Source organism: Ammospiza caudacuta, chromosome 17, assembly GCF_027887145.1.
Source record: "Ammospiza caudacuta isolate bAmmCau1 chromosome 17, bAmmCau1.pri, whole genome shotgun sequence".
Classification (NCBI taxonomy): Eukaryota; Metazoa; Chordata; class Aves; order Passeriformes; family Passerellidae; genus Ammospiza; species Ammospiza caudacuta.
Window position 1 is genome coordinate 12,819,457 of NC_080609.1, and position 27,229 is coordinate 12,846,685.

Genomic DNA, 27,229 nt, shown 5'->3' on the forward strand with positions numbered 1-27,229 from the left:
ATCTGAGGCTCAGAGTGGGGATTACCCATTAAGGTGCAGTGGCCAAATCACATTCAATCTATTCTCTGTAAAAAGAAGAAAAAGCTTTGGTTTCTCTTGTCCCCTTCCATCTCATTCACTTCTTGTGTCCACATCCAAAGCATTTACCTCCAACTTTCAATAGGTGAATAGGTTCTGAATACCAAGAGGACACAAAGGATGATACCAAATAACAATTCTCACTTCTCAATCCTACAGCCTGCATGCTACTTCTCCAGCACCACAGAACAAGGGTTCATTTAAAATATTCACATATTTCTCAACACAATCACCAGGCAGTTGGCCATTTCCAGCCAGCAAACCAATTTTGAGCAGCACAGTTCCCACAGTATCATCCCCCTTGCTCTGATCAGGGATGTAACAGTGGCAGGTTGGTGTCAGACCATCTGGGCTCAACCACACAAAACATCTGCAGTGCCCCACATCTGGCCACCCCCACGCTTGACCTGGCAGCTCCAGCTGGAGCAGATGTGTTCAGCAAGGAGTGATGTGACCAAGAGATCCAGCCCTGAGCTGTGCCAGCTCTGCCTCTTCCCCTGCTCCTGCAGCCCCCGTGGGACCACTACCAAGAGGAGTCAAACAAAGGAGTTAATAAGTACAGCTGGAGAGAGGTAATAACAGCAAAAGACAACTAGAAAAATACCTTTGCAAGCAGATGAAGCATGTAACTACAGGCAACTAAAATGTTTTCACCACGTTGAGTTTTTATAGAACTGTGTTTGCTTTTCCTTAACCACAGAAGTCGGAGATTGTAAACATCTGCTTGTTCATGCTGTCTCTCTCCCACAATGTTTTGATTTAGGTATTTTCCTGTAATGTCTGCAACTTCAACACATCAGAATTGTGCCAAGGCTTCAGTAACAAACAGTAAAAGGGATTGAAGGTATTAGAAAAGTGAAAAGCTAATAAACCCAAAGCCATTAAAACAAACTGACAAGAGCCCTGGCATCACTCTGAAGCATTCCAAAGTAGAATTTCCTGAGCTGAAATTACCTTGAATACATCTTTCCAGTAAAACTGAAATTACCTCCCTTTCAGCATGAGACCTATTGAAGCACTTGACCCTTTGGACATTATAATCTTCTTGGCAGCATTATCAACAGTTGCTTCAGAAGCTGGTGAGCTGGAAGCCCAGCATGAGTGTTTGTCATGGTTTAACCCCAGCCAGCAACTGAGAGCCACACAGCCACTCATTCACTCCCTCTCACCATCTACAGGACTCTCAGTGAGGTTTATTCTGCTGCTACCTTAATTTTATTTACTAGTCTTTGGATTCAAAACAAAAAAAAAAAAGTCAATTTTGGCTTACTGGGAATTATAAAGGACTTGTGTAATTTGGTTTCTGATGTAGTTATCAATCCAAAAAGACATTCTGTACTAAGAAGTAAAAGATAAAACCATAAAGCAAGGTTTGCATTGCAGCTGCTCAGAGTAAAAAAGAACCCAAAAAAACAACAAACAAACAAACAAAAAAGTTAGAGAAAACCTAAAGAGATTTTTATTAATGCTTTAGATGACTTAGAGAAAAAGTCACTTAATCATAACATTGTAAACAAGGAAGTTCTACAGCAGTATTTAAAAATATCCAAAATCGTTTCAGGAGCCCCATTGATTTGAATTAGGCAGCTGCATAATCACAGGGGCTGCAATTTTAATGAACATTTCAACAGGAAATGTAGAGCTGATTATATATATCAAAACAGGAAAGATCTGAATGCTGCAGCAACTCTTTTTTTGTTGTTGTTCTGTTTATTACCTCAGTGTGCAGATCCAAACTAACTCCTGAAGTAATACAGAACTTACCTGACAGCCCCTCTCTCCTTGGCTCCTAATGCTTCTGGCTGCAGCTCTGATCTTACTGGCTTGATACATGTCATTAGGCACAGCATTTTGAAAAATAATTAGTGATTCAATCAGATTTTACACTGGATCAAGTGGCTGGAAACTTCAATGCTGTGCTGCAGTTTTCCCTTAAAATACTTTAGGGCATGTTATATATACTTAATTAGATAATGTTTATACAGTGCTTTGAAGAAATAAGGAACTCCGTAAGGGCTGGGTCGCATTTTCAGAGAGGAAAAGAGCAGTGTTGAGACAGCACAGGCACAGAGGGAGAACAAAGCTCTCAAAAGCTCAACACCACCTTGTTTGCAGAAAGGTTTCAGGACATTTGAGAAAATACATGTCAGCAGCTTCCAACATCCAGGAACTGAGAAAAAAACAAAAGTTGTGAACCAGGGGATGCTACAGAGGCAATGCAATGACAGGGCTGCTAATACCAAAGTGGGCTGCTGATACTAAAGAGAGTCACAGGGGCTCTCCAGAAGGAAAACTTTGCTTATACCCAAGCCCAGGCCATTATTATTACCCTCTTAGAGCAATTTGCAACATAAGGGCTCAGACAGAGTTGTAGGCCTTGATAAAACAAAATGCATTCCACTCCTGGGAACACTCGTATTCTTAAGAGTGGGAACTAATGGAATAAAAGTACCTGGCTGCTTATTATTTTGAGGAGAGGGAAGCAGGGCTTTTTTGTTAAAGTTAGGGTGCTCTCAGGTTGCATGCTAAAATACTAAAATACACTGCAAAACACAAAAATATGTCTTGCTAGGAGGAACAGGGAGCAGTACATGGTCTTCCCCTGACTGGGCATCCAGAGCAAGCACCAGAGGGGATGCAGAGCACAGAAAGGGTGAGGGCCAGGTTCTGCTCTGGATCAGGATGAGGCACCCCATAAATCCTTCATCCAAACTTCTATTAAAAGAATTTGGAAAGCAAAAAAGCAAGCTGTGCCTAAATCCACTCAGAATGAACAAGAGATGCTGCATCAGACATTTGGCTCCCTACAGGGCAAGAGGCACAGAGAGTGCTCCAAAGAGTTTCCAGTGAGCAATGAAAGCAAACAATGTATGCAGGGAGCTTTCAAAATGATTGCAGAGAGAGCCCTGAGCTTCTGTTCAGTGCGTTTTTGGGTTTTTTATTTGCCTATAACTAAATTACATGATTTCTTTGCAAGTCTAATTATGCAGTTAATTGATGCTGGTGCCCTTTAGCATCTGGCATTTAAGATTAAGTAAATAATGGAGAAAAGTGCATGCAGCACCCAGCAATAATTAAACACAGCAAGTGTTTGTTCCCCCACCCTCCCCCGTTCTAACCTGTTACATATAAATCTCTGAGGATAACTGTCTTTAATAGCCTCAAATACACTTAAACACCATATAATGGATACTTGACAAGAGTATTTTTCCTCCTATAGATCATGGCTAGTAGGTGTATCTTTGCTCTTTGACAGGAGATTTCATGTCATGCCTTGCACTCAAGGGGAAGGAGAAGCTTCATTGTGCCAACTCTACCCAACTGAAGAGCATGTTAAATGGATCTTCATGGGGACATACTTCTAAATCCAGGACTGTGACTGTTGGCATCATGCATTAAAGATTTGTGGTCAAATTTTTCCTTTTCTCACATGCATGCTTCCTTCCTGATGGACCACTCAGTGTTATTCATGTATTTCCTGAAGACTGTGGAAATACAGGCTATGAAAAAGAAAGATTGTGTTATCTAAAATAAAGCTCCAGGGAGACTTTATTGCTGCCTTTGAGTTCCTAAAGGTGTTTTACAAGAAAGACATGGAGAGACCTTTTAGCAGGATTTCTGCAATTGGTTTTAAACTAAAAGAGGGTCAGTTCAGACTAGATATAAAGAAGAAGTTTTTTACAATGAGGATGGTGGAACACTGGCACAGGCTGCCCAAAGAGGTGGTGGGTGGAAGCATTTGAGGTCAGGCTGGACAGGGCTCTGAGCAACCTGACCTAGTTGAAGATGCCCCTGCTTATTGCAGAGGGTTGGACTAGATGACTTTTAAGGGTCCTTCCAACTCAAGCTAGAACATGAATCCATGATTTTTCACATGTAGAGCATGGCACTGAGACTTCCATCTGATTTAAGAGCACAGTTTCCTCAGAAGGCCATATGTAAGCACTGGACATAAGTTACAAGACCTACTCCAAGTCTTATGCTACAAGAAACTCTGAGCCAGCTACAGCAGACCCAGCTTCTGCTGCTCCTCCAACAACACCACTCAGGAGCATAAACTCAGTCCAGCAGGTCAATGTCAGCCAGACTCCTTTCCTAACACAGCTTTGATTCAAACTAACAACACTATGAAAGGTTTTTCATTCTTCCAGAGCTGCCTGATGGAAGGAATTCCTGCCCAAAGATTACTGCCACAATCTTTTTAGACTCTGCAAGCAAAAAAAAGCTTCTGTGGAGACTCCTGCCCACCTCCCACGAGTGCTTAATTAATATCTCTGGCATGCTCAGAGCCCTTTGGACAGAGGGTGCTACAGAAGTGGAAAATATTATCATCATTATGCATGCTCCCACCAGTGCTGGCATCCAAGGGAGAGCTTTCCCAGCAGATGGTGAAGTTGTGAGCAGGGCTGGCTTTGGTTATAATTTCCCTCATCACAGCCTCCTTGTTGGAGCAGCTTCCCTTCTTGATGCCTGAAGAGCAAACCAGAACCTGCAGAACAGGACTGCATCCTGCTGGTCAGTACCACTGACACATTCAAACCAGCCAGCACTCAAATCACTGCAAACTAAATAATCCAAGGGGCTTTCTAATTAAAAAGAGCTTCACTTGGATGGCAGCTCTTTCTCCTGCCTGTCACAGTCAGCCCTCCCCTGAATTCTGATCATTAAAAGGAAAAAAAACCCCAAAGCATTAGTCAGCTTTTGTTAAGTGTCAAACATAGCCTCTCTAAACAATGAGCAAAACAAGGAGAGGTGTTTAATAGCTCTCAGAGCAACTTTATACCTTCCTAAACACTATTTCTGTACCTCTTGCTAATTGCTTATTTGCCCTGGTTGTATGGAAGAGCCTGGCTCACTCCAGCTTTGACAGAGGAGAACAGCAGTGTTTAACATGCTGCAGGAGGTGTGATATGCCTGGTTCTAATTTTTATCCTTATTTATTTCTGTCGGGGTTAGCAGCTGAGGACTCTGAGCTACCTGAGGCGTAACTAAGACGCCATTAGCTTTAAATCTGTTCCCAAGTGCTGCAAGCAGCCTCTCCATTTGGCTTAGGACATCACCTTGCAGATGAAGCCTTTGAATATGTGGGAACATTCTCTCTTCACCAAAAACTTCCTAGGGACTCTGGAATAAAAGCACAAAGTAATGCTCCCCTCCTCTTTCCTGGGACTTTTAATTGTAAAATGTGAAGGATCCTCTAGTAGAATGAAGTGCTTTGGAAGGGGAGCAAAGAGTAATCTCTGCTACTCCTTGTAGCACCATGGGAGTACAAACATGTTCTGCAGGGAGCTTGCAAAGGCATCAGCCTCCTGCCCACGTAGCAAGGAAGGGACTCATTGTGGAAGCAACCTGACCTGGAGTTCTCCTCATGGTGGCTGATGATGGAGATGCCTTTAGCCCACATCTGCAACCGGCTCTAACATCACCGGCTCAACGCGGGATTTATTTTTATCGCTTTGCTAAAACGAGACAGAAACCTCCCCTTGCCCGAATCCTGCCTCACTTCAGGGAAGGCAGCATGGCAGTCTAAAAGGGGAATCACACACCATCGTCATTACCAGCCTATTCAGAAAGCCTTTGCTGAATCCCTCAGATCTGCAGGGGCACTTTGATGCCACCAGTGGAGAGATTTCTGATGACACATCCCCATCTCCAGCGAAGGTGCTGCTGCTGCTGCTGCCTCTGGCTCTTCCTTACAGAAACCTCTGATCTATCTAATTTAGGCACTTTTGCTGCACATCCATGATCATGGCAGAAGGTAACTTTACAACATTGCATACCCGCCCAACAACTCACCATGCCACAGCCCTCCAACAGGACCCATTGAGATTCTGCTATTCAACAGAGACAGAAAAGCCAGAGAGAGAAAAGGCAATTTGTGAATCTAATCTCATCTCCAGCTTTTCATCTGTTTGATTTTCATCCATTGAGCTGGAGCTGGTTGTATGTAAGAATGAATATGCTGTTCCCTAATGGAAGCTGGATTGACCTGCTCCTCTTTAAGTGGAGATGCCAGAAAAGCTGGCACTGAAATGGAGAAAACATGGAAACACTGCAATAGCAAGGGAAGATGCATCAGTGCTGTGACACACAAAGCACACCTAGTAGCTTTACTGTAAAGAATGGGCTGCTCAGAAATCCTTGATGGGCAGATGAGAGTTTCCTGCATTTTAGGACTTGCTATGATTTAACAATGCCTTTGCCTCCCTGGCATGAAACAGCACCAGCAGCACGAGGTGCCCAGAACACAGCCAGCAGCACAGAGAGCACTGCATTACTTACTGACCTAACACAGGGATGTTAGCAAGCCAGGTGGATAGGGGTGAAGATGCTAAGACAGGCTTTTCTCCCCTCCTTCTGACATCCTTATGTCAGCACCACATTCTAAAGGATATCACAACTCTACCACATCATGGTCAGTGCCATGATTAAGACAGCAAAGTAATTACAAGTGTCTGCTTTTGTATGCTGATTGCTTTCCAAACAGATCTTCTTCATTCCAAATAAATCCACTATGGATTAACATTTCTCCTACTTGTTCACTACCTAGAATGTATTTGATTAGAAAAGCGTGATCAAAACTCTGCTTGACCATTTTTCAGCACTTCACCATTTTTCTTTTCCTCATCAGGGAGAAAAATGTATCCATTAGTTAACCTTTTCAAACACATTCTTTTTGTAGTCTAATTCAAAGAAGGATTATAAAAAACTCGTCAGACTCGGCATGTGAATGGCTTTTTGTGAGCACAGGGAACAAGCATTCATATATCAGAACATCAGCATGGGGAGATAAGGGAGCTGTATACTGAGAGCTTATCTGAATGCAAGATCAGCCCTGTGAAACCAGCATAAACATCAAGGACAGAATCCATATATTGATGTAATTCTTAGTGCTACTAGTGCATTTGTGTGAATTTGCAATTAAATAAAGCTTATTCCTTACAAAGAAAACAAGAAGTTAAGGATACAATTCAAGGTCTATTGAGATCAATGAGAATTTTTTTTCATTGCATTTGAATATAGCTCCCTTTCCCTCCCTCCCAACGTGTCTACCAGAATATTAAGAAAGAAATTACCTGAAATTTGTTTGTACTACTTTTAAACAGACCAAGAACTGAATCCTCAATTCTCTTAGTCTGCTTTCTAAAGCAGCAAATCCAAAGCTCTCCTTTCATCCACAGCTAACATTTAATGTATTTAAATCCACATTAGTTTTGTACCAAATAAAGTCATTGGAAATACCACAAATAGATGTGGGTGACAAATTAACTGATGCAGGCAACATAACTTTGAATTTCCTGACTTTTAGGCAATTAAAATATCAACTTAATTGTTGGATCTGTGTAGCTTCTCTCATTTTAATATGTAAATCAGTCTCTATTACGCTATAGCTCAAAGAATGTCTGACTCTGCTTACTTGATTAGGCTGGGAATTGCTGGTCCTGCTGTCACTATGTTTACACTCTAGTGACAACTTTGCACATCAAATTCACATAATGCAATGTCATCAACTTACTCATCAAATACAAACTTCTTAAATACAGCCGCCGCTCTAAAATACTGAACCTTATTTTACTTCATTTACAGCTCCTAAATAATCAGCCTAAGTGAAAAGAAAAACTGGAAATTCAACTGCACAACAGTATTTCTCAGAAAAAAACAGCTTCCCACAGTCAGGGAAATGAAGCAGAAAAACAGCCCATGCCAAAAGATATCCTTTGGCTTCCAAATTTTAGTTGCATTTTGTCCCTTTAATATGTGGTACGAGGAGACAAACTTTATTTCTCAGTCTCCACACATTCACCCCACCTCATCTAGGAGTCAGTGTTAAGGAGCCCTGATTTATCCTGTGGAGACAGTCAGATGTCAGCTCGTGGCCACCTGTAAATTGATACAAGGACTACAGAGAAAAGCAGCAAACTCAGTCTTTTTTTTTCTTATTATGAGATGATCACAAGAGGAAAGCCATCTTGGACAGTATGGAGTGGGAAAGTGTAAATAGGTTCCGTATTTTCACACTGCTGTAATCTATCCTGAATCCAATAAACAACCCCAACCAAAGGGACGTTCACCTTGCCAGCACAAGGCTTTTTAAGACTTCCCAGTATCCTTGACACCCCTTGCAAAGTTCCTCCACCGGATTTCTACCACTCTACTGGCTCACAGAGGCATCAGGCTTTAATTTCCAGGAGAAACAATGCACTGACAAGATGCAGAGCAGAGATCTGAGGCTCTCTGCTGCCGGAGCGCCCCGCCACGCTGGCAGGCTGGATTTTCTGATGTCAGGGAAATCGTGTCGGCCCGAATTTGAGACATCAGCACAAGCCTTTCTTCTCAATCCTGCTGATGAATGAAAGAGCATTTTCAATTGTGTACATCCAGAGGCCTTGTGGCACATCAGGACTAATCAAAAGCTGCTCCATGATGCCAAGTGCTGTCAGAGGCAGCTCCCAGCACAGCCCCGCAGGAGCCAAAGGGCAGCTGCAGATAATGCTGCATTTCCTCCCCTTCAGGGCTGGAGCATCCCAGCCACCAAGGAGGCCACAACCAAGAAATGAGAGATCAACTCAAATATCCCAAAACAGAAATGCCAAAATTTACCAGCCACAAAGCTCAACAGGCTGCTGGCCTGTCTCTGGTTGATGAAGAAACCATCAGCACAGAGGGACATTGAAGAACCTGAGGGATGGAGAAGGATTGTGGCCACAAAGGGTGTTACCTTTCATGTGGCAGTTTCTGTACAGTACAAATTTGGTGTTTTACAAGGATTGTGGGGACGGGAAGGATTTAAAACACACATAGAAGGGTTTGGGATCCTTCAGCAGCTCATTGACTTTTCTCCTTGCAAAGGCTCTGAACATCCCCTGAGTAAAAGGAGGAGCACAGCTACTTCTGGGGGTTACTTCTGGTAGTGAGAGCAACTCTTCCACATGCTCACTTTGTATTTCACTCAGCTACTGATGGACTGGGAACTGGAATCCCAAGTAACCAGGCTCAACAATACTGTTTCAATTACCAGTTTTTCCTTCACAGCCATATACAGAAGGAGACAGAATACTCCTTGTCAGCCCAGGTTTCTCTACACATTTTCTCTTGGTTTATCTGCTCCCTGAAGTCACCTCTAACCTTGCTCTCTGCCCATCTGTAATGGTTTCAGCTACCTCTAACCTTCCCACCTCCCTCAGCACAGCAGCCTCTTCTTCCCGAGATGTAACACTACACCTTTACGGTGTCAGGACTGAGTAGGGAAAATGCATTTGCCCAGGAAAACAGCAGCTTTCTCCTCAGCTGTATTTTCTTGCACTGCTACTATTTCCATTACACCCAGATTCAAGTCAGGATCAATAAGCCCAGAGAATCTTCCCTTGGGAGCCTCCTTCCTCATATTGCTACAGAAACCATTGCAGATGTTGCTGCAGTTGTGTTTAAATTTGGTGCTCCTCATCACATATACATTTTTATTTTCTTTTCCATTTCCTTCTCTCTCACAACTTATTTTACTATTTTTTCTTTGCAAAAATGGGAGTTTTTTATGGAACAAAGCTTCTACTTCTACTAATTATTTTGTAATCCATTTCTACACAGTGCCTAGGAAGAGGGCAGAAGATGCTTTAAAAAAAACCCTTGTAGGACTTGCTGGAGCTGTGTGGAAGTATTATGTGTGTTCACAGGCTGCCTCTTAGAAAAACAGAAATATTGAGTTCTCCAAGAACTTTAGATGTGAAATTGGTAGAAAAGGAGGGCAGAAAGAAATCCTGCAGCTTTTTTTGCTCTTTGTGAAGGCTAAGTATAGTCTGGATAGTAACCTCTGACTGACACCAAGTTTTACACATTCACCAGCTACAACAGAACTACTTTACAGAATTTATTACAAACCTCTGGCTCCCTGGACAGCAGACAGAGCCTGAAAGTTCTAACAATGCCTCAGTGGCACCTCCCATCCCAGTTTCACAGGAAGCTGCCGGCTTCAGGCATCCTTGGGGGTTTGTTGGGTCAGCAACCTTTGGCCCTCTCGCAGCACACAGATTACACTGAGCTCAGGGCAAGCCTCTGCTTGTTCAACAGACTCATGGCATCTTGCCACGGGCAGGGCACACTGTTTGCAATATCCTCAGTGCTGCATGACTTCATATCTGTGTTATCTCCAAAAAAAAAACAACCTTGGGAATCTTTCTGGATGATGAATACTATATAAGATTAAAGCAATTTTCTTTTAAGACCAGAAAAATAATTCAAATTCAAATTCTTCCAGCCCTTTTGAGATACTGGACTTTCATCCAAGCCAGGACCTTTATAGGTGCCTGCAGTGACTTCAGTAGTGCAGAACATTCACCATCAAAGGCACTGGTTGCTGAATCAGAACACACAAAAGCTTCAAGGTATTTTCCCCTTACAGCTGCACTGCCCAAATCCATTGACACCATTTAGGGACTCTCCCCTGACCACTGTAACCCTGTCAATATGAAGTACAGGAGATCAAACTCAGCTAGAGTTATTTATGAAAACGGGTATATTTAGCAGCACCACCTGGCTATCTCTAGTGCTGGGCTGAGACAAAGGGATATGGACAATAATGAAGGGAATCAAAGTAAGCTCTATTTAAACTATCAGCTTATTCCCAGTCTTAATATACAATTCAGGTCCCAGACTGGTCTAAATGTCTTGCAGAAGAGAAAGTAGCACCATAAAAACAGTAATAGTGAGAATTAGCTGGGAGCTGGAGGGATTGCCCCACAGAGGCTGTGGAGTCAGCACAGGAGGGCAGGCAGCTCCCAGTGGGTCAGGACTGCTGCTAATAACTCATCCTTGTGCTGCTGGCCATGCCATTTGTGGTTTGCACACTGATGCTATGCAGCATCTCAGATGCAGGTAGCAGTAGGGGATGATTTCCTCCCCCATCAAGGATATGTGGCCATCTCTGGAGTGAAAGAGGACAGACCTTCATCAGTGCACAGCAAAGCACCAGAGGCAAAGTCAAGCTCTTTATTAACTTCAGATGAAATTGGGATATGCAGAAAGCAATTTACTGAGATACAGGCAGGGCACAAAGGCTAACATCCTGCTTTTAACACAAGTCCCTTAACATCTGAAGGCAGCAAATGCCCTGGACCTTTGTGTCTCTTTAGAACAAAGGCAATTCCTCCAGTAAGAGTGAAGGGGAACTGGCAGGTTAAAGATTAAGTGACAGAGGGGTCACCTAATGAATCCTTTCTGTGCTTCAGCATGAGACTGAAGGAGAGCTGCCCTCTGTGCACTCACCTGGCCCGAGCCCATCTGACCAGAGGGATGCTGAGAGCACTGGCACAAAGTGAGGAATGGAGGCTGCTCTGCCACATGTGCAGCCAGCAGCAGCTGAGGTCAGGGCAGGATCCTCCATCAGCTGGACTTGGTTCTCACTCACAGGTGCAGCCCCCATCGTGTGTGGATTCCCTACACAGATGGCAGGAAGCACCAAGGCTTCCAAGCACCAACAGCTCAGACAACTGTGGATGGAGAACAGCAACTTCTAAATTCCATCTGCTCCTTTTTTGTCACCTTCTGTACTCAGAAACACATTCATCAGAAGCACAAGCACAGTGGGACAGTGACAAATTTTACCATCTCTGGCTTGTCACTTCAACAAGATTAGATTATTTTAATATTAATTCATTACCCAATTTAAATCCAATTAAATAGATTTTACAAGGCCCTGGCATGGCTGTGATGCTGGGGACAGCCCCTGCTGAATGCCAGGTGTAGCATCTGTGTTAGGGCCAAACACCTGCCTCAGAGTGAGATTTCCCCCTTTTCCCACTTTTTCCCTATCAAGGGGAAAAGGACACTGAAACCATTGAGATGGATGAACAGCTTTTCTTTTTGATGGGATTATGCTTAGGAAAATAGTTTCAAAGTTCTCCACCAATGGTTGAAATCAGAGTTGATTTCCCCATCTTCCTTCCTGGTAGGGGTGCCAGCCTCTCTCTCACCAGAAAGAATATTAAAAGCACTTTTCCTCTTTCTCACAGGGAGAAGCTGCATGAAGAAAGGAACACTCTGGTGCAGCTGTGGGATAGCAATAAATCATGAGACCTCATGGAAAATTCACATTACTGCATTCTTTTAGTCAGGAACCAGCTTCCATGGATCATTCATTCCTACCTCCAGATACATTACCTTTAAGATAAAAACACAGAGATAAGGAGCACCTGAACCATTCTCTCTCATTTCTACCCATGCTTTGTTACAAGTCATTACTTCTCCAGCTCTCTATTAGCTGCCACCTACATACTTGCTTGCAACTAAGACCCAAATCCATCTCCAAGAGGTCTACCAGGACCTCACAGGGCAAAAAAACAAAAGATCTAAACAGAAATGGCCTGGAGAGAAATGGGGAAAAAAATAGGAAAAGCTATGAGATGGAAGAAAAAAAAGTAGAAGATGCAGACTGAAATACAGAAGGGGCCGTAGAGGGAAGGTGTGAAGAGCATGGGAAAGGGAAATGCAGAACTGGAACAGATTTCAGATCTGTGCAGCAATGCCCTGTGCCACCTTTCCAAAGCTGTCACAATCTGCATCCTGTTTCTGAGGCAGGAGGACTCGGAGCCTCTCCCCAGATGGCTGTCTGACCTTGGTGCTCCCTGCTCTTACACAGCCCAGCAGAGCAGCACTACATTGACACAGCTCCAGCCCACACCCCGAGCACAGCACCCACAGGAGCCCCCCAACACCCTGCACTGCCAATCTGTATTTTGGAAAGGGACAGGATGTTGTTATAGCTCTCCATAGGTCCCCATCTGAACAGTGACTATTATGGCATAAATGAGAGGAAAGGGCCACTGAACCACGTGGCAAGGTGCCAGGCTGTGCTGCAGCCTCCAGCAGTTGTGCTCAAAGAGATTTAAAGTCCAGCATAACCTTGATTTTTAATAGAGTCACATTTAATGAGCTTTAACGTCCACAGTAATAATTTTCTTATTACCTACGCAGGAGTCGGAAATACAATCAGAAGAAATGTGCTGTACTCCAGTCCAATGAAGGAATTTAACAATGGCCAACACATTATTATCAAAACCATCAACATTATTGTCCTTAATGCCTTTTTTTGGTTGGTATAATTATAATTCTGTGAACCATAAGCATAGCTGTTGCATACCACATAAGCTTGCTGGATGCATCAGACCTGGCTGGCTGGAGGCCACCCAAATCCCTCACCTTGCCAAGCAGTCAGTCAGGTTATATGGCAAAAAGGACAACAAAATCTTACATTTACCTCTATCTGTCTAAAGGCAAAATGCAAACTTACATATGACCTCTGTTGTCCTCCCAGCTTTTATCCACACTCTTCCTATTCTGTCCTTGCTCTCTCTTCACCTCATTCTGCTCTGACACCAGGGACCTCCCACCTGAAAAGCTCAGAGAAGTGAATTTGCCTCCTGTGTGTACCACACGAACGAGCAAGATAAACAGATGGGGACTACAGCTGACAGAGAGGGGTGCAAGAAAAACTCCAATTCTTGTTATTTTTGTACAGAAACAGCTTCACAAAGCTCACAGAAATCCGCTCCCTTATCATGCACAACAAACCTCCCTCCCTGGGGCAGCCAATTGGACAGTGACAAACAAAGCAGAGGGAGTTTCTGCCACACGCTCCCCACTTCACACCTTGAAAATACACTGAAGCAGAAGGCATGTGGCAGCTGTTGCTGTGGGCAGAGGTAAGAAAACAGCAAAAGCTGGATCTTCCATGTCTTATCCAGAAGGAGACAGTGTGATTTTCTGGCCACAAGGATCCATGTTGTTGAGCCACTGCTGAACAGCTGCTGTATCCACACTGTGGGTGCAGGATGGAGTCAGTGCAGAAATGGATGCAGCTTGCACAGCACGCTTGATCAGCTGCCCCAAGCCCACTGGAAGCTCTCCCTGCTCCAGCAAGGAGCCCAAATCTGGCATTCACCTTGCTAATTTAAAGCCAGCTCAGAATAACCTTGTGGTCAGCACTGTGACACCCTCAGCATCTCTTCACATCCCAACATTTGCATCTGACTATGCTGCTGAATGCTCCCACAGCAGAAAGGAGAGTTTAGGTGCATTTATGGGAATGTGCCCTGTGCATGACAGTGATGCACACAAGCACATGAGCCACAAGAAAAAATGCCCAAGATCTTATCACATAACCTGGCTTCCTATACCTTCACCCTGTCCTCAAAGAGAGTCATCCACAGGGCTGCTCCAGCCTTCAACAGCTTTTTCCCATTTTGTTTACAAGAATCACTTCCAGATGCACTTATAGGCACTCTGAGAATCCAAAGGGCCCTCCTGTGACTTTGGTAAATTCACTGAAGTACTTCCCACCCTTCTAAGTTCTGAACCTGCTGCTCTCTTCCATCTGAGCTGGTTACCAGAAGTCAGAATGAAGTAGCTTGGTACTGGGGTAAAAGGAAAAAAAACCACATGACATACATGAGGCTGGAAATACCCTGAAACCCAGCGAGCTGTTTGTTTTCCTGTTGGAATCAAAGGCAGAAGAGAAAACAGCTTTAAAAATGCATCCCTTCTGAGCTAACGCCAAACCTGGTAACATCCCAGCACAGAGGCACCTCACAAACAGCTAAAAGCAGCTGCACAGAGAAAGGCAGCAGAATAATAATTCTAACACATGACAGGAGGCACACGTGAGGAGCACATTCCCCCAGAAGAGATGGTCTAATTACTGCAGATGACACCCCAGAGGTTCATCCATCAGTGACAGAGGCAGGGGCTGACTGCAGCCTCCCTGCCCCTGCCCTCCCTGGGCGCTGCAGCATCAGATGTGCCTGGCACTGAGGGCATAAGGACAGACAAGGGCACTGGGCAGCTGCATCTGCTGCAATTTAAACACCTAAAACACACTGCATCTCAAATTGCAATGCAAGAGCTATCCCCAGGAACTGCCCACTGGGGGTCTGAGACTGGAAGCTCCTACAGACAATAGTTTTTTCTAAAATGTTTGCCAAGTGTTTCATGCTTATGCATCTGTTAGAGCAGCCACTAACAGGAGTGACAGAACTGTCACTTGCTTGTAACATGCAGTGAGCTCTTCACTTTATAAACCACCCCATCTGCACTTCTCACCATCCTATTTTTAAGGCTATATCGTACCATAATCCAGTATGAGATGCTGGAACAAACACAATCTCAGCAGTAATAAAGTGCCATTGTTTGAGCGATGGGAACACAGACAAGCTACTTTCTGAGAATTTCTGTTTCATAACAGAGAAAAATGTTTTCTTCTGTGGATTTTCTTTAAACCAGGGCTCTGCCCTTTTGTGGGTCTGAACCCTACAGCACTTGTGACTTTTGGGAAAAGCTCTGCTCTTTCAGACTCATCTGAGGGAGGATCCTGACCTCCAGACATTGACCATGTAGGTGCAGCTGGGACACACCAGGTTTGCTCCACACAGACCTCCAGTTCTCCTTCATTTTTCTCTTCTCTAACAAATTGTTTTGAGGCCATGAGAGAATTACAGCAGTAACTTCTCCAGGGCTTTTCAGCATAACTTGGTTCTGTCTGGTCCCTCACAGTGTTACAGGCGATGGCTTAGGCTTTATTGATATCCTTACCTTGATTTTCAGAGTCTGAGAGCATGTCTGGAGGTGCTGATTTTTGGGGTTGCTGTATACTAAAAAGTCTCACTCAGGTATGTGAAAGGAAGACAGACTGTACTGGAGTGCCACAGATTCTGTGAAATGTATTTAGCTCAGTGAAAGATGTACTCTGCTTTCATGGAGTATTGAATGCAGCTGTGATTAATGGGGCACATATACACTGATAAACAATATTAATTTGTTTTAAGCCAGGTCTGAAAAGATTTCAACCACTTGCTTCCCTGCAGCTATGAAAGTTATTTCCTGCTGTCTGTACTACCTCAAGGGCTAAACCAGCCCTGAAAGGAAGGAAATATTTCCTTTCACTCTGTCGGCAGCACCAGCCTATGAAGGCTGTTGTATTGGTATTTCATTCATCATGAGCAAATGATATGAATTATTACTATTTAGCCTTACCACCCACCCTCTACCACACTGCCACAGGATTGCCACCTCACATCCCCTCTCTCCTGCATCAACCCAGCTTTTTTCATTTCCCATACAACCACTCCATCAAGCACACTGTCTGCAATGCCTCCATCTGCTTCTGCACTCTGGCAACACAAATGAATAAATGCATCCCCAGGAGCAGAAGCCAGCAGCCTACCTGCAACTTCTTGTGGGGACTGAAAAGCCCCAACTCCTTCCAGACTGCCAGAGATGGAGCCGCCTCCTTTGAGCACCCGCACGAGCTCCCGCAGCCGCTCGCACTCCTCCTGCAGCTGCTGCTGCTCCTCCTTGCGCTGCTGCTTGGCCAGGCTCATGGGGTTCATGCTGAAATGGACAACCTTGGTTCTGCTGGGGTCGTAGTCGCCCTGGGGGGCAGGAAAAAAAGCAAAACAAAAGCACATTGAGTAACCCATCCAACCTGCAAGTTCACCCGGTCTGTATTGCTGGGTGAAATAAAAAAATGTTACAGCAGAAATAAGGTGACATTTACGCAGTGACAAGGTTTTATTACAACGGTTGAAGGCAGCCAAGCCCAGTGTTGTTTCTCCTTCTCTTGCTATTCCATCTTTAAAAAACCCCTGAAACAACAGGCAAAGAAACAACAAACCAACAAAAAATAACCAAACCAGAAAAACCCACCGAAACACCCCACTTATAACAGAACTCATTCCCTGGCTGATACTTCCACAGATTTAACTCCAGAAATGAAGTTTTATAGCTGTATTTAAAATCTCTTGATAGCAGGAGATTATAATGAACACCCAAACACACCCTTAAACTACAGCAGGACACCCAGTGCCAGCCTGATTTATTGCTCATATGAGCCAGCAACATCCATGGCATCCAAAGGCGGAGTCATTAGCAAGTTGTATCAGCTTATCCCAAGCAAGGGAACAGATATTCCATTCCTTTTTTCTCAAAGGAGAGTTGTATTTACAGCAGCTTAAATAGTCAGTCAAGCCCTAAGATGGCAAATTAATATTCTTTCAAAGCGAGAGGAAAACACTGATGTTTCATTTGTGATTTCAGAGAGACAATTTTCATATAAACTACAGGAAGCCTCACGACCATAAATGTAGTAAAACATGTGCTAACGCTGGCTGCCACGGCACTCTGCCCAGCTGAAACCCTATAGCAGTGCTTGCATAAAAAGCTATTTTATATGGTAATATTTTTCCTTCAATTAAATCTCGGGACCTAAAGTGATTTTGTAAACATTAATTAACCCTCAAGAGCAGCATGAGGTAGGTATTATCCCAATTTTATAATTTCATTTCCATTAAAGACATGATAGAACTTTATGTGGGGTTTTTTTCCATGCAAACCAGAGCAGAGGCTGAGTGACTTCATCCTGCACTGCTGGTAAGAGACCCCAGAAGATCCCACTCCCAAATATTCTTTATTGAAAATAGTCTATATTCTCATAGTGTGAAGCTCTTCATCAGGCACTGAACTGCTGAAACTCACTGCTCCAGAGCCAGGCAACACAACAGCATCAAAAATGGGTTTGACAAATTCAAGGACAGCAGCTCCACGACTGGGCCATGCCAGGGCAGGACATGTGAGAATCTTCCAGCACCTCTGGTTGCTGGCAGAGTGCTGGAGAGCATGGATAAATCTGTGAGCTTTCACAGAATAACAGCTTCTACCATTGTGGTCAAAGATGCTCTTCTGGGATTTTCTTCCCAGAGATAAAAAAAAGAGGGATGTGGTGGTTCCTCATAACTGCTTTGAGAAACCAGTTTGACCACAGCTGTGCATGTGGCTAGGAGAGAGTCACTGTTCCACAGAAAAAGTGCAAGTTACAGAGAAAGGAGACCACATGTGTGTGTCCCAGGCCATGAAGAGGTGGGAGGAACTCCCAGAGATCTGCCCTGGTCCAAGAGCTCCCTCCAGGGAGCTGGGAAGAGTCAGGTACAGAAACCTCAGGTCCCCTTCCCTGGTGTTTGCAGACCCCACAGTCAGGACTATGTGGTCTCCCAACCCTTGGCCACACTCTGAGCAGGGGATGCACGTTCTCCTACTGCCCAGCCTCACCTGAGTGACCTCAGGAACACCTGGGAGGGCAGCACTGCCCTGCAGCCCCACAGCAACAGGGCTCTGTGACCCCATTTCCACAGCCAGGCTGAGACAAATCTCCCTTAATTGCCAATCAAGCAGCTCAGGCCAAAATAAGAAATTATCCCACCATCAGCCTTGATCAAAAGAAATTCAGGTGAGACCTGAAGGACACAAGCAGCATGTTGGAGATATCAAACAGAGGGAGAAGGAAGACAGCTGCAACACCAGCTCATTAGATATATTTTCCCCAGCACAGACTGGCATTTACAAACCTGCTTTGGCCAGCTCGTTACCTTCTCCTGCTATTTGCACTCCAGGACTCCTCCAGACAGGTCAGGGCACTCCTCACTCTCGTGTTTGTCTATCAAGGGAAGAGATTTAACTCCAAAGTTTGCAACAGGGCTTACTCTGGCTAGGAGGATGCTCCAGGGTCAGCTGTGGATCCCAGCTTTCCTTGGGCAGCTGCTGGTTCTTCTGACCAGCTGGGAAGGGCTCTGGCCCTGTCCCCTCTGCCAAGGTCAGGCAGAGCTCCCAGCCCCTCATCCTGGCTGCCAGCACCATTCCAGCTGCAGTGCAGGGATCCACAGCAGCAGGATCCCTGTGTGAGGAAAGCCCTGCACACCTGGAGACTGCTGCTCCCTCCCTGCTAGGGCTGCTGTAACCCACACTGCACCAATCTTTTTATTCTGCAGGTTATTTACCCTTTTCCATCATCTATCTGGCCTTTCTACAAAGCCCTGCCATGAAGCTGCAGTGCTTTGGCTCTTACAGATCTTTCAGACCATTTATCCTCTCCTTTCATAACGTGCCCCCCTTGAAAAATCTTGCTGTAAAACTCATCACCAGGACTCAGCCTTATTTTCAGGGTTCACCAGCTCTCCTCAGCACATCAGTCTGAAGCTTCACTGAGACAAGAGAATCTCTTTAAAGCCCACAGTGCAACGAAGGCAGTGGCAGAATCCATCTCATTTAACATTTCTGGGAGATCACTAACATATTTGCTATGCTACTCACATTTTTGGGCTAGGGGCAGTAGCTTTCTCTTTCTTCTACACAGCACACATCAAACCAGTACATTTCTCCCTACAGCTAAAATATTAGTGCAGCTGGTTTATATTACAGCAATGCCTAAAAGAAACCAAGTGAGACAGGGATCCCAGCATGCCAGGTCCTGTACAAACCCCACAGAAAACCAAAAGCTCAAAAAGCAAACAACAAATCCTGAAGGTGCAATATGTGAGGGGAGTGCAGGTATGGAAAGATGCAGCCTCTGGTTCCAGGTTCCTCAGCAGCATGGCAGAAAAGAAAACACATCTTCAGAGCTGCTCCTCCTCACCACCAGACCATGCTGCCACCTCACAGCCGTACCAAGCAGCTTCCATGAAATTTACTGGCAATCTCTGGGGTTTCAAATAAATGCAGGAAGCTTTCCATGGAAATGGTGCAGACCAGAGGCAGTGTCTGATGAAAGGGATGGGTCTCATGTGTAGGTAATATAGAAGGTCAAAACACTATCACAGCTTGGGACATTTGGAGTGTTTTTCCCAAATTTCTGAAGGTTGAGGGTGACTTTGGGTCGTGAAAAAGAGTGGTTTAGGACTGGCTCTATGAAGACCCACAGCTGGAAACTGCTAAATATAAGAGACAGCAAAGTAGCATTAAAATCTCACTAGCATTTGATGGACATGAAACCCTAATACTGGTAGGAAAGCAGGGATTGAAGAAAGCAAACAACATCCTCCTGGAATCCCTTTCGTTCTGGAAAATGTAAATTGCTGTTTTTCTCTGTCAACTGCACTTCCACCTACAATAAATTAGTCTTACTGATCATAATTTTATCCTTTCATTTGTGCAGCAGAAGCCTGGAGAATTGTTTCAGGCACTGGGAGAGAAGACCTAAAACAGATTTTCCCATTTAGAAAATAATTTCTAATCTTGGGTGACTGAAGAGGAAGACCAAACAGTGGCATTTGAAAGGCAGGCACAGAAGAGACAGCCACGTTCCTTGAACAGGAGCTGGGACTCCCCAAACAGCTGCCCAGGCACAGCTCCAGATGCTGCTTCTGTGCTGAACCAACACATGCAAGGAGGTATTGCTTAGCAGAGTTTAAAAGCATCTTGTAACAAATGGTAATGTATCCCTGGTTTCTCCAAGAAGTGTGAAAATCGTGCTGCAGGTTTGGAAACTTGGCCTGAATGTGAGGTTTGACCAGATCCACTTAAGCTCATGGTGCCTTCAGATGGAAATTTGGGCAATGCAATCCACGTGTGACCTACAGAGCTCTGCTGGAAAGCCATCCCATCCCTGGCTCATTCAGCAGTAACTTGGTAGCTTGTTTTGCTCATCAGCACATCATAGCCAGTGTCTCAGAGAGCAAAGATAACACATTACTGCCAGTTTCTCAGCAGAATCCTCTCTTTACCCCTGTTTTCCAATACCTTAAAAACCTTAAAATACCAGAAATTTTACCTTAAAAACCAGAAATTGCAGAGATTCTGAAGAGTAAATTACTTGGACTAGAGAGAACTGCTGGCATTCATTGTTTCTTCTTTTCAGAAATAACATTGAACAAGTAATTCAGATTTGTCATAAAAAATGTACAGAGAGCTTCAATTTAGGGGGAAGCAATAAATACCTTGATTGATTGCAACCAAACCTGGTTGGCACTTAAAGTGAATTACTCATTCCTGGAAAGCAACATGTTAACTAGCTGATTTGGTGTTTAAGGCAGCAAAACCTTGGTTTTTTAGCTCTCAGAAGGGCACTGGACATTTTATAGAGATGATTTTTTGATTTCACTTGTCAATATGCTCCACAATTTGTGAAATAATGCTGTTTTGATGTGTTATCCAGACATCTGCCCCAGGGTTTCCACATGAGAACCTCTCTCATGGACCACTCCATTGCTGCTGTCCCAACTGTGGAGTCGCTGTGTGAGACGAACACTGCAGATGCCACACTCAAATATTGGCTTAGTGCAGTATGTTCCAAACACACTCTGGCAGAACTATTTAGTAAGACTCTGGCTATTAATAAACTTTCTGACAAAAGATGATGGAAAAAAGAATTTGCAACAGGGCCAATTTGTCATCTAGAACTGAGGTACGAGCTCAAGTCAGATGCTGCTGCCTCCCCTCTCACTTCCATCTTCCAGCTTGAAAAAAAACCACCCCAGGGAGATAATTGTGCTGATGCTATGTGTCATTTTTAAAAACTATATTATCACCAAACAGTCAGCATGTTGGTCTACGTGTTGAAATTACAGCTCAAAAACTTCCTAAGTAATCTGCCCATTAGGGAAGAATCAGTCAAGTGCCAAGGCAATGAATGAAGACAGGACTGCTTTAATCTCTGAAAAACAGAAACTTTTCCTTTAGAAGAGGAGTTGTTTAGAGGAACAATGAAAGCTGCCAGTGACAGCACCTTGAAAAGGGATGAACTTATTTTGGCATCTCTCCTCCTGGTTGTTTGAAAACTGCACAGTCCCAATTCAGAGATGTCTTTCTCCAGGAGCTATAAAAGCTTTTCTCTCTACTCCACTCACTTTCACAGGCACACAGGTAAGAATAAAGTACTTAAAACCATGTGGACCATTTTACATTTGATGAAACATTCAGTGCTTAACAACTCCATTTAAGGTCTCTTCATCTGCTGCAGGTATTTCTGATCAGAAGGTAGAGCTGCTAGCAAAGGGAATAGTCTCCACTGGTGTGAATATGTTCATCTAACATCACTAATAAAATTAAAGAAATCCATACATCCCAAAAAATGGTACTGACTGTCAGGATACAATGTCAGCAGGCACTGTAAAGGATTTTCAGCTGACTTCACATCCTCACAAGCTCCTTCTGTTAAACAGTTTGGCAAGCAAAATCATCAAAACCCATAGATGGGGCTGACACGCACTTAAGTACCTCATTTTTTCAGTCTTGGTATCTATCAGCCTTAAAAGATTGTGATTTCTGAGCAGCACAATAAATTCTGGTGGAGCATATGGACAGCTGAGCTTAATCACTGCTGGCTGGCAAAAACAACAGCTTGTACTTGGCCCTGCTGAGAAAAGGCTGGGGATTGGAAGCTCTTCAAGGAAAGGACAATTTCCTTCTCACACGATTCTCAGAGAGCCACCCAAACACTGCTGCCTCCTGAGCTAAGGAATTTCTTCCCATGCTGACTTCTTAAGAGAGAAATCTCCAAGGTTTCTGGGCTGGGACAGGTTATTCAGTACTGGAGAACTTAAATAGAAATCATATAAGGAGCTTAGTAGATTATATCAGCTTTAAATGGGTCAGTAGTTACCTTGGAAGAATTGTTGAAATAAAGACTGCATCTAGCTGTAGGAGACACATGGGAAAGTTTCTTATGTACAGATATAAAACATAAAACATCAGTTGGGGGAATGGTGGAAGACACGTGTTTGAAAAGCATCCAGCTGGCCAGGGAATGCTCTTGCTTCCATTTACTACCTCTTGTAGGCACAAGAGTAGCTTAAACTGTAAACACTAACACACAGCAGGTAATTGGGTATATGCAGGTGGTCAATGTCCAAAACTGAACTTTTGAACTCTTGAGCAGAGGATGGGACTCCACTGCTGGCACAGCCTGGTGGTACACTTGGGTAAATCCTGGACTAAAACAGAGGGGGCACATCTTGAATCCCCCAAAGACAGGACAAAATGGGACAAAATGTTACTCAAGGTTTCTGGCTGGTCTTTCACTGTGTCAGGCTCCAGCTACAGAATTCTTGCAAAATCCAGGTTTCTGATGCTAGAAGAGCTGACACTGCTTTTGGGAACCTGCAGGTTTATTCTTGGGATTCAGTTCCTCCTCCTGACTATGGATCCTTTACACAGCTCAAGCATGCCTTTCCCAAGGCTGGTGGTTTCTGGAATGACTGTCTGGCTTCACTGCAAACATGTGGTATTTGTGGGTAAACACAGCCACACAGGCTTTGCACACAGCTAATGAACACCCCGTTGCTTCCACCGAATTATGAAAGCAGACAAGTCACATATCATTAGAAGTTGTCTTTGAATGTGTTTATCTTCAGCTTACAGTTAATGGCTCAGCATTTATGTCAAGAATTGTCTGCTGTTAGTCCTGCATCAATACCCATCAGAAATTTCACTCAAAAATGGAGAAGAAAAAAACAGCGGGAAGGCAAAATTGGAATTTATCACATGAAAGGCACATGCAAGGTCCCCAACAACTACACAACTACAGCTCTTGTTGTAGTAGCTTATTAACTAGAGTCTGCCTGGCTATTCAGGTGGGCAGCTTCTCCTGATCTTCCTAAATTTTAACTTTAACAGCTTAAAGAAAAAAAAAATTGGTTACTCAACTCTCTCATACAAAAGGCTATTGGAGGCATTTCTGTACCCAGTACAAGGCAGCCTGAGAAAGCTTAATCCCACCTCAGGAAATGCCATTTTAATGGAAATTCTGTTTCTTGGTTTTGTTCTTTTTGTTTCTTTGCTCAGGCTCGTTAAAGTGATTAGAGTAATACCCAAAGTAAACTGCATCCCAAAGAATTCCCTGTGTACCCAGTGCACAAAGCACAGCACGCTCACCAGCCTCAGCTCCCTCTGTCACACAAGATAACCACACCAAGGGATCTTTAAAGCCTGTGGAACAGGAGCTGTATTAACAAAAATGGATTGCAAAGATGAGACAAAGCTAACTAACAAATAAGCAACAACCACCACCTGCTCCTTGTAGCTTTGCCAGTATGTGCCTGCTTGACATCAGAAACAGTTGGGGGGGAAAAAAAATGAAAAACAGAACGTGCTGGATGTTGGGAAAAGGCTCATTTGTTCCCACCAGGTCTCATGGCGCTTCCCTACCCTTTTTCTCTCTCCATGTGGTTTTTTTTGTGTGCATCTGCACACACACAACACTGAAACCTGGCAGCAGAAATTCACTTGGGCAACCTTTCCATCGTTATCTTAGCCAGTTCTTAGCACAACACCTGCTACTTCTTCTGCAAAACAGGAAGATCTTTCTCCTTGCCCAGGTGGTGCTACCTCTTGCTCATACACCTTGATTCAGGAAACCTTTCACCTCAGGCCTCCTGAACACCCACGTCAGTCACTTCCACAACAGTGAAGACACTCTGTGTTAGCCTGAGTTATGCCTCTTCTCCTCCACCAGAACAACAAATTCCACATCCCTGCTCTTAGGAGCAGTGAGTAATCCCACATCACCTTCCCCTCCCCATCAGCAAGGCCACCTGGAACAGCTGCTCCTCCTACAAAGGCTTCTACAGGGGTTTTTCTGTTCCTTCCTGAGCAGATCTTCCACACCATCCACACTCATTGATATTCCTCCCTATGGCCTCTTTCACTGCAGCATCTACAGCAAATTAGCAGTGAGACAGGGAGGTGGTTGGAGTTAGGCTGTATCACAGGCAAAAAAGCTCTAATCACCCTAATCACACTGCTCTAACACCAGACCATATCTTTGGGTACAACATGTAACACATTTTGGACACTACTACAATGGGAGTAATAAAATAAAATGCCTTAGCAGTGGTGTGGAAGCCCTTCAGGTACAGTTTTAAAAGGAGATCTGTTTTCTGTATCTCTTTCAAACGTGTTCTTCCCTGGAGGATGCAAGACTGTAATTTGCATTGAGTGAGGCATTCAGATGAGGTCTGGGATGCAAACAAACGTGACAAGAAGGTTAAGAGTCAGGACAGAGAGACATGGAATGGCATGAAGCTGAGATAATCTAAAAGAAAAAATGCATCCAAATGTTCACTGTCCTTTTCAATTGCTGCTCTTCCTTTTATTGAAATGGAGGAAAATCATAGTCTGCTCTAGGATGGTTTGTTACCACCTAGAGACTTGAATTCCAGGGTTTCTACACTAGTTTTTTCAAGTCAAGGATTCCTGTCTTTCCTGAGAACAAAGTCCATAAAAAGTTGCTATTATTTACAGTCTAGTAGCGTGCAGAGGAGACCTGTGCTGGTTCAAAAACCTGTGATAAAGACACTGAAAATAAAAAGCACATAGGTTCTGAAAACAGCCCCAAAGAGCTTATAGTGTGAGTTATAAAAATTCCTTTTCAGAGATAAGTCTTAACTTTATATGTGAGAAATGCTGGCTCTCACAGATCTGAATTTCAAAAAAACATTCTATCAACTTTCCCATACAAATCAAGTAACTTTGGTTGAGAATATTGTTGAGAGATGTCAGACCAAATCTAGGTTTTCAAGAGAAGTACACACAGTTTACCAAAAAGTTTAACTATTTCTTAGCTGCTCTCTTTTTTATTCTGCAACATGCACATACAGTTACTGTTCAGTAGACCAGAAAGACAAGAGACACTTGAGGTTTTTTTTGTAGTATTCACTCCAATTCAGATATTCAGCCACTCAAAGCTTTCCTTCCTGACAATGCTCTTTAAATCTTGCTTTAATCCTCCATAATTCTGTGTTTCCTGGTAAAGCTCTACTTTGGAATGAATTCAGATTGACTTAAAGGAGATATCCTAGAGGAGAAAAGCAACACAAATTGGCTGTGCTAGACCAGGACCCTCAGTATCCAGATAGGAAGGGAGGAGTCAGAGTGAAGTATGACAGCAGAGGTCCTGCTTTCAAGACTTTATAAAGCAAAGTGAAACTGCAATGTAATAGGATTTTCCAGTTAATGGATCTCATTAGCAAAAAGCAAAACCTCTACGGGTATTTTTTTAAGATACTATCTGGTATAAAAAGAAAGATGCATAATTAAAAATTATGTAAAAGCCTTCATGGAAGCATCAAAGTTCATCTGAGCATATAAAAGCCTGAAAAACAAGTGACAAGAAGCGCTGTCAATCACATTATGTATTTGTACAGCAAACACATGGCACAGGCTGGATGCTGAGGTCAACCTCAACAGCAATGCTGAATCTCCTAAAGGCTTTAAGTGCACCAGGACATTTTGATCCTGTAATTTAATGTATATAAAGTACTATTATATGTCCTTGCATATCTAATTCTAACCTGGCAGGGTACAAGGCAAACCCACTGTGTTTGAGTGAATGAATGAGCACCCTCAGCCTTGGCTGCCCCCTGAGCTAACCCACCACCATTACCAGATTCCTGCCTCAAGCTGGAAGCATTTCCACTCAAAAAGCAAGTCAAATTCCTTTTCCCATCACACAGAAACATGACAGACACAAGTGCTTTGGAGGACTCATTTCTGACAGTCTCCTGGGGCAGCTGGGCAGGGTCTGAGTGGGATTCACAGCAAATGTGTTGCAGGTTAAACAAGCTGCAGTGCAGCCTCTCCCTGTGCAGGTTACCGCCTCCCACACACCTTCTGCTGTGGCCAGGCTGACAGGGGAAAGGAGGGAAACAAAACATGGCCCTGCCACACACCCAGGGGAAGAGCAGCTACAGCACAACTGCCAGGTTTCATTCATTTTGTCACCGTCTCTTCACAGTGATGTGGTGGTTGTCTTGCCCCTGGGGAGAGCTCATATCCCCCAATATCACCACAAAGTCCAACCAGGTACAGGTAGGAATTCCTCTAGTAATGGGTAACTGCATAGAGGGAAAATGAGAAAGCTTCCAACATCTCGGAAAAACATGTACCCATGTACATATCATTCTTTTATCCATGCAGTCACCTACATTACTCACCATGAGGAGTCACTGCAGGTTCCCTCAGCTGCGTTGAGCAGGCAGAACCCTCTTCTGTTTGCTCTGCTCTTTCTCAAGTAAGAGACCTGAGTGTCTAAGACATCCAAATATCGATTCAGTGGTACATTCTCTTCTGTCTCCTCAGGGCAAATAGACAAATGTTTGGCTTTCCCTTCCTTTTCACCATTTTATTAATTGTTTTTTAAATTTAAGCAAGTTGTAGCATCCCTGATGAAAAGAGCTATTTTCCCCTTCTCTAGGAGCATGAAAAAGATCTCCATCTCCTTCCTCCTCCTCACCTTGTGATGATTACCTTTTTGCCCCAGGTTTCCTCACCCAACTCCCTGGAGAGCTGGACTCTTCTCCCTTGGTCCCTATGCAGAAGGGCATCACTTTGTCTCCTTTCA

General features: G+C 43.9%; 1 protein-coding gene across 6 annotated transcripts in view; it reads right to left on the reverse strand.

Annotated features, from left to right (window-relative positions):
- The window catches only part of MAD1L1 (mitotic arrest deficient 1 like 1), a 346,806-nt gene that overhangs the window by 104,953 nt on the left and 214,624 nt on the right, over positions 1 to 27,229 (reverse strand). For all 6 annotated transcript variants that reach the window (XM_058815936.1, XM_058815934.1, XM_058815935.1 and 3 more), the window contains one exon: positions 16,289 to 16,496. In XM_058815936.1, coding sequence (XP_058671919.1) covers positions 16,289 to 16,496 — 208 coding nt within the window. The remainder of the gene's footprint in view (positions 1 to 16,288; positions 16,497 to 27,229) is intronic.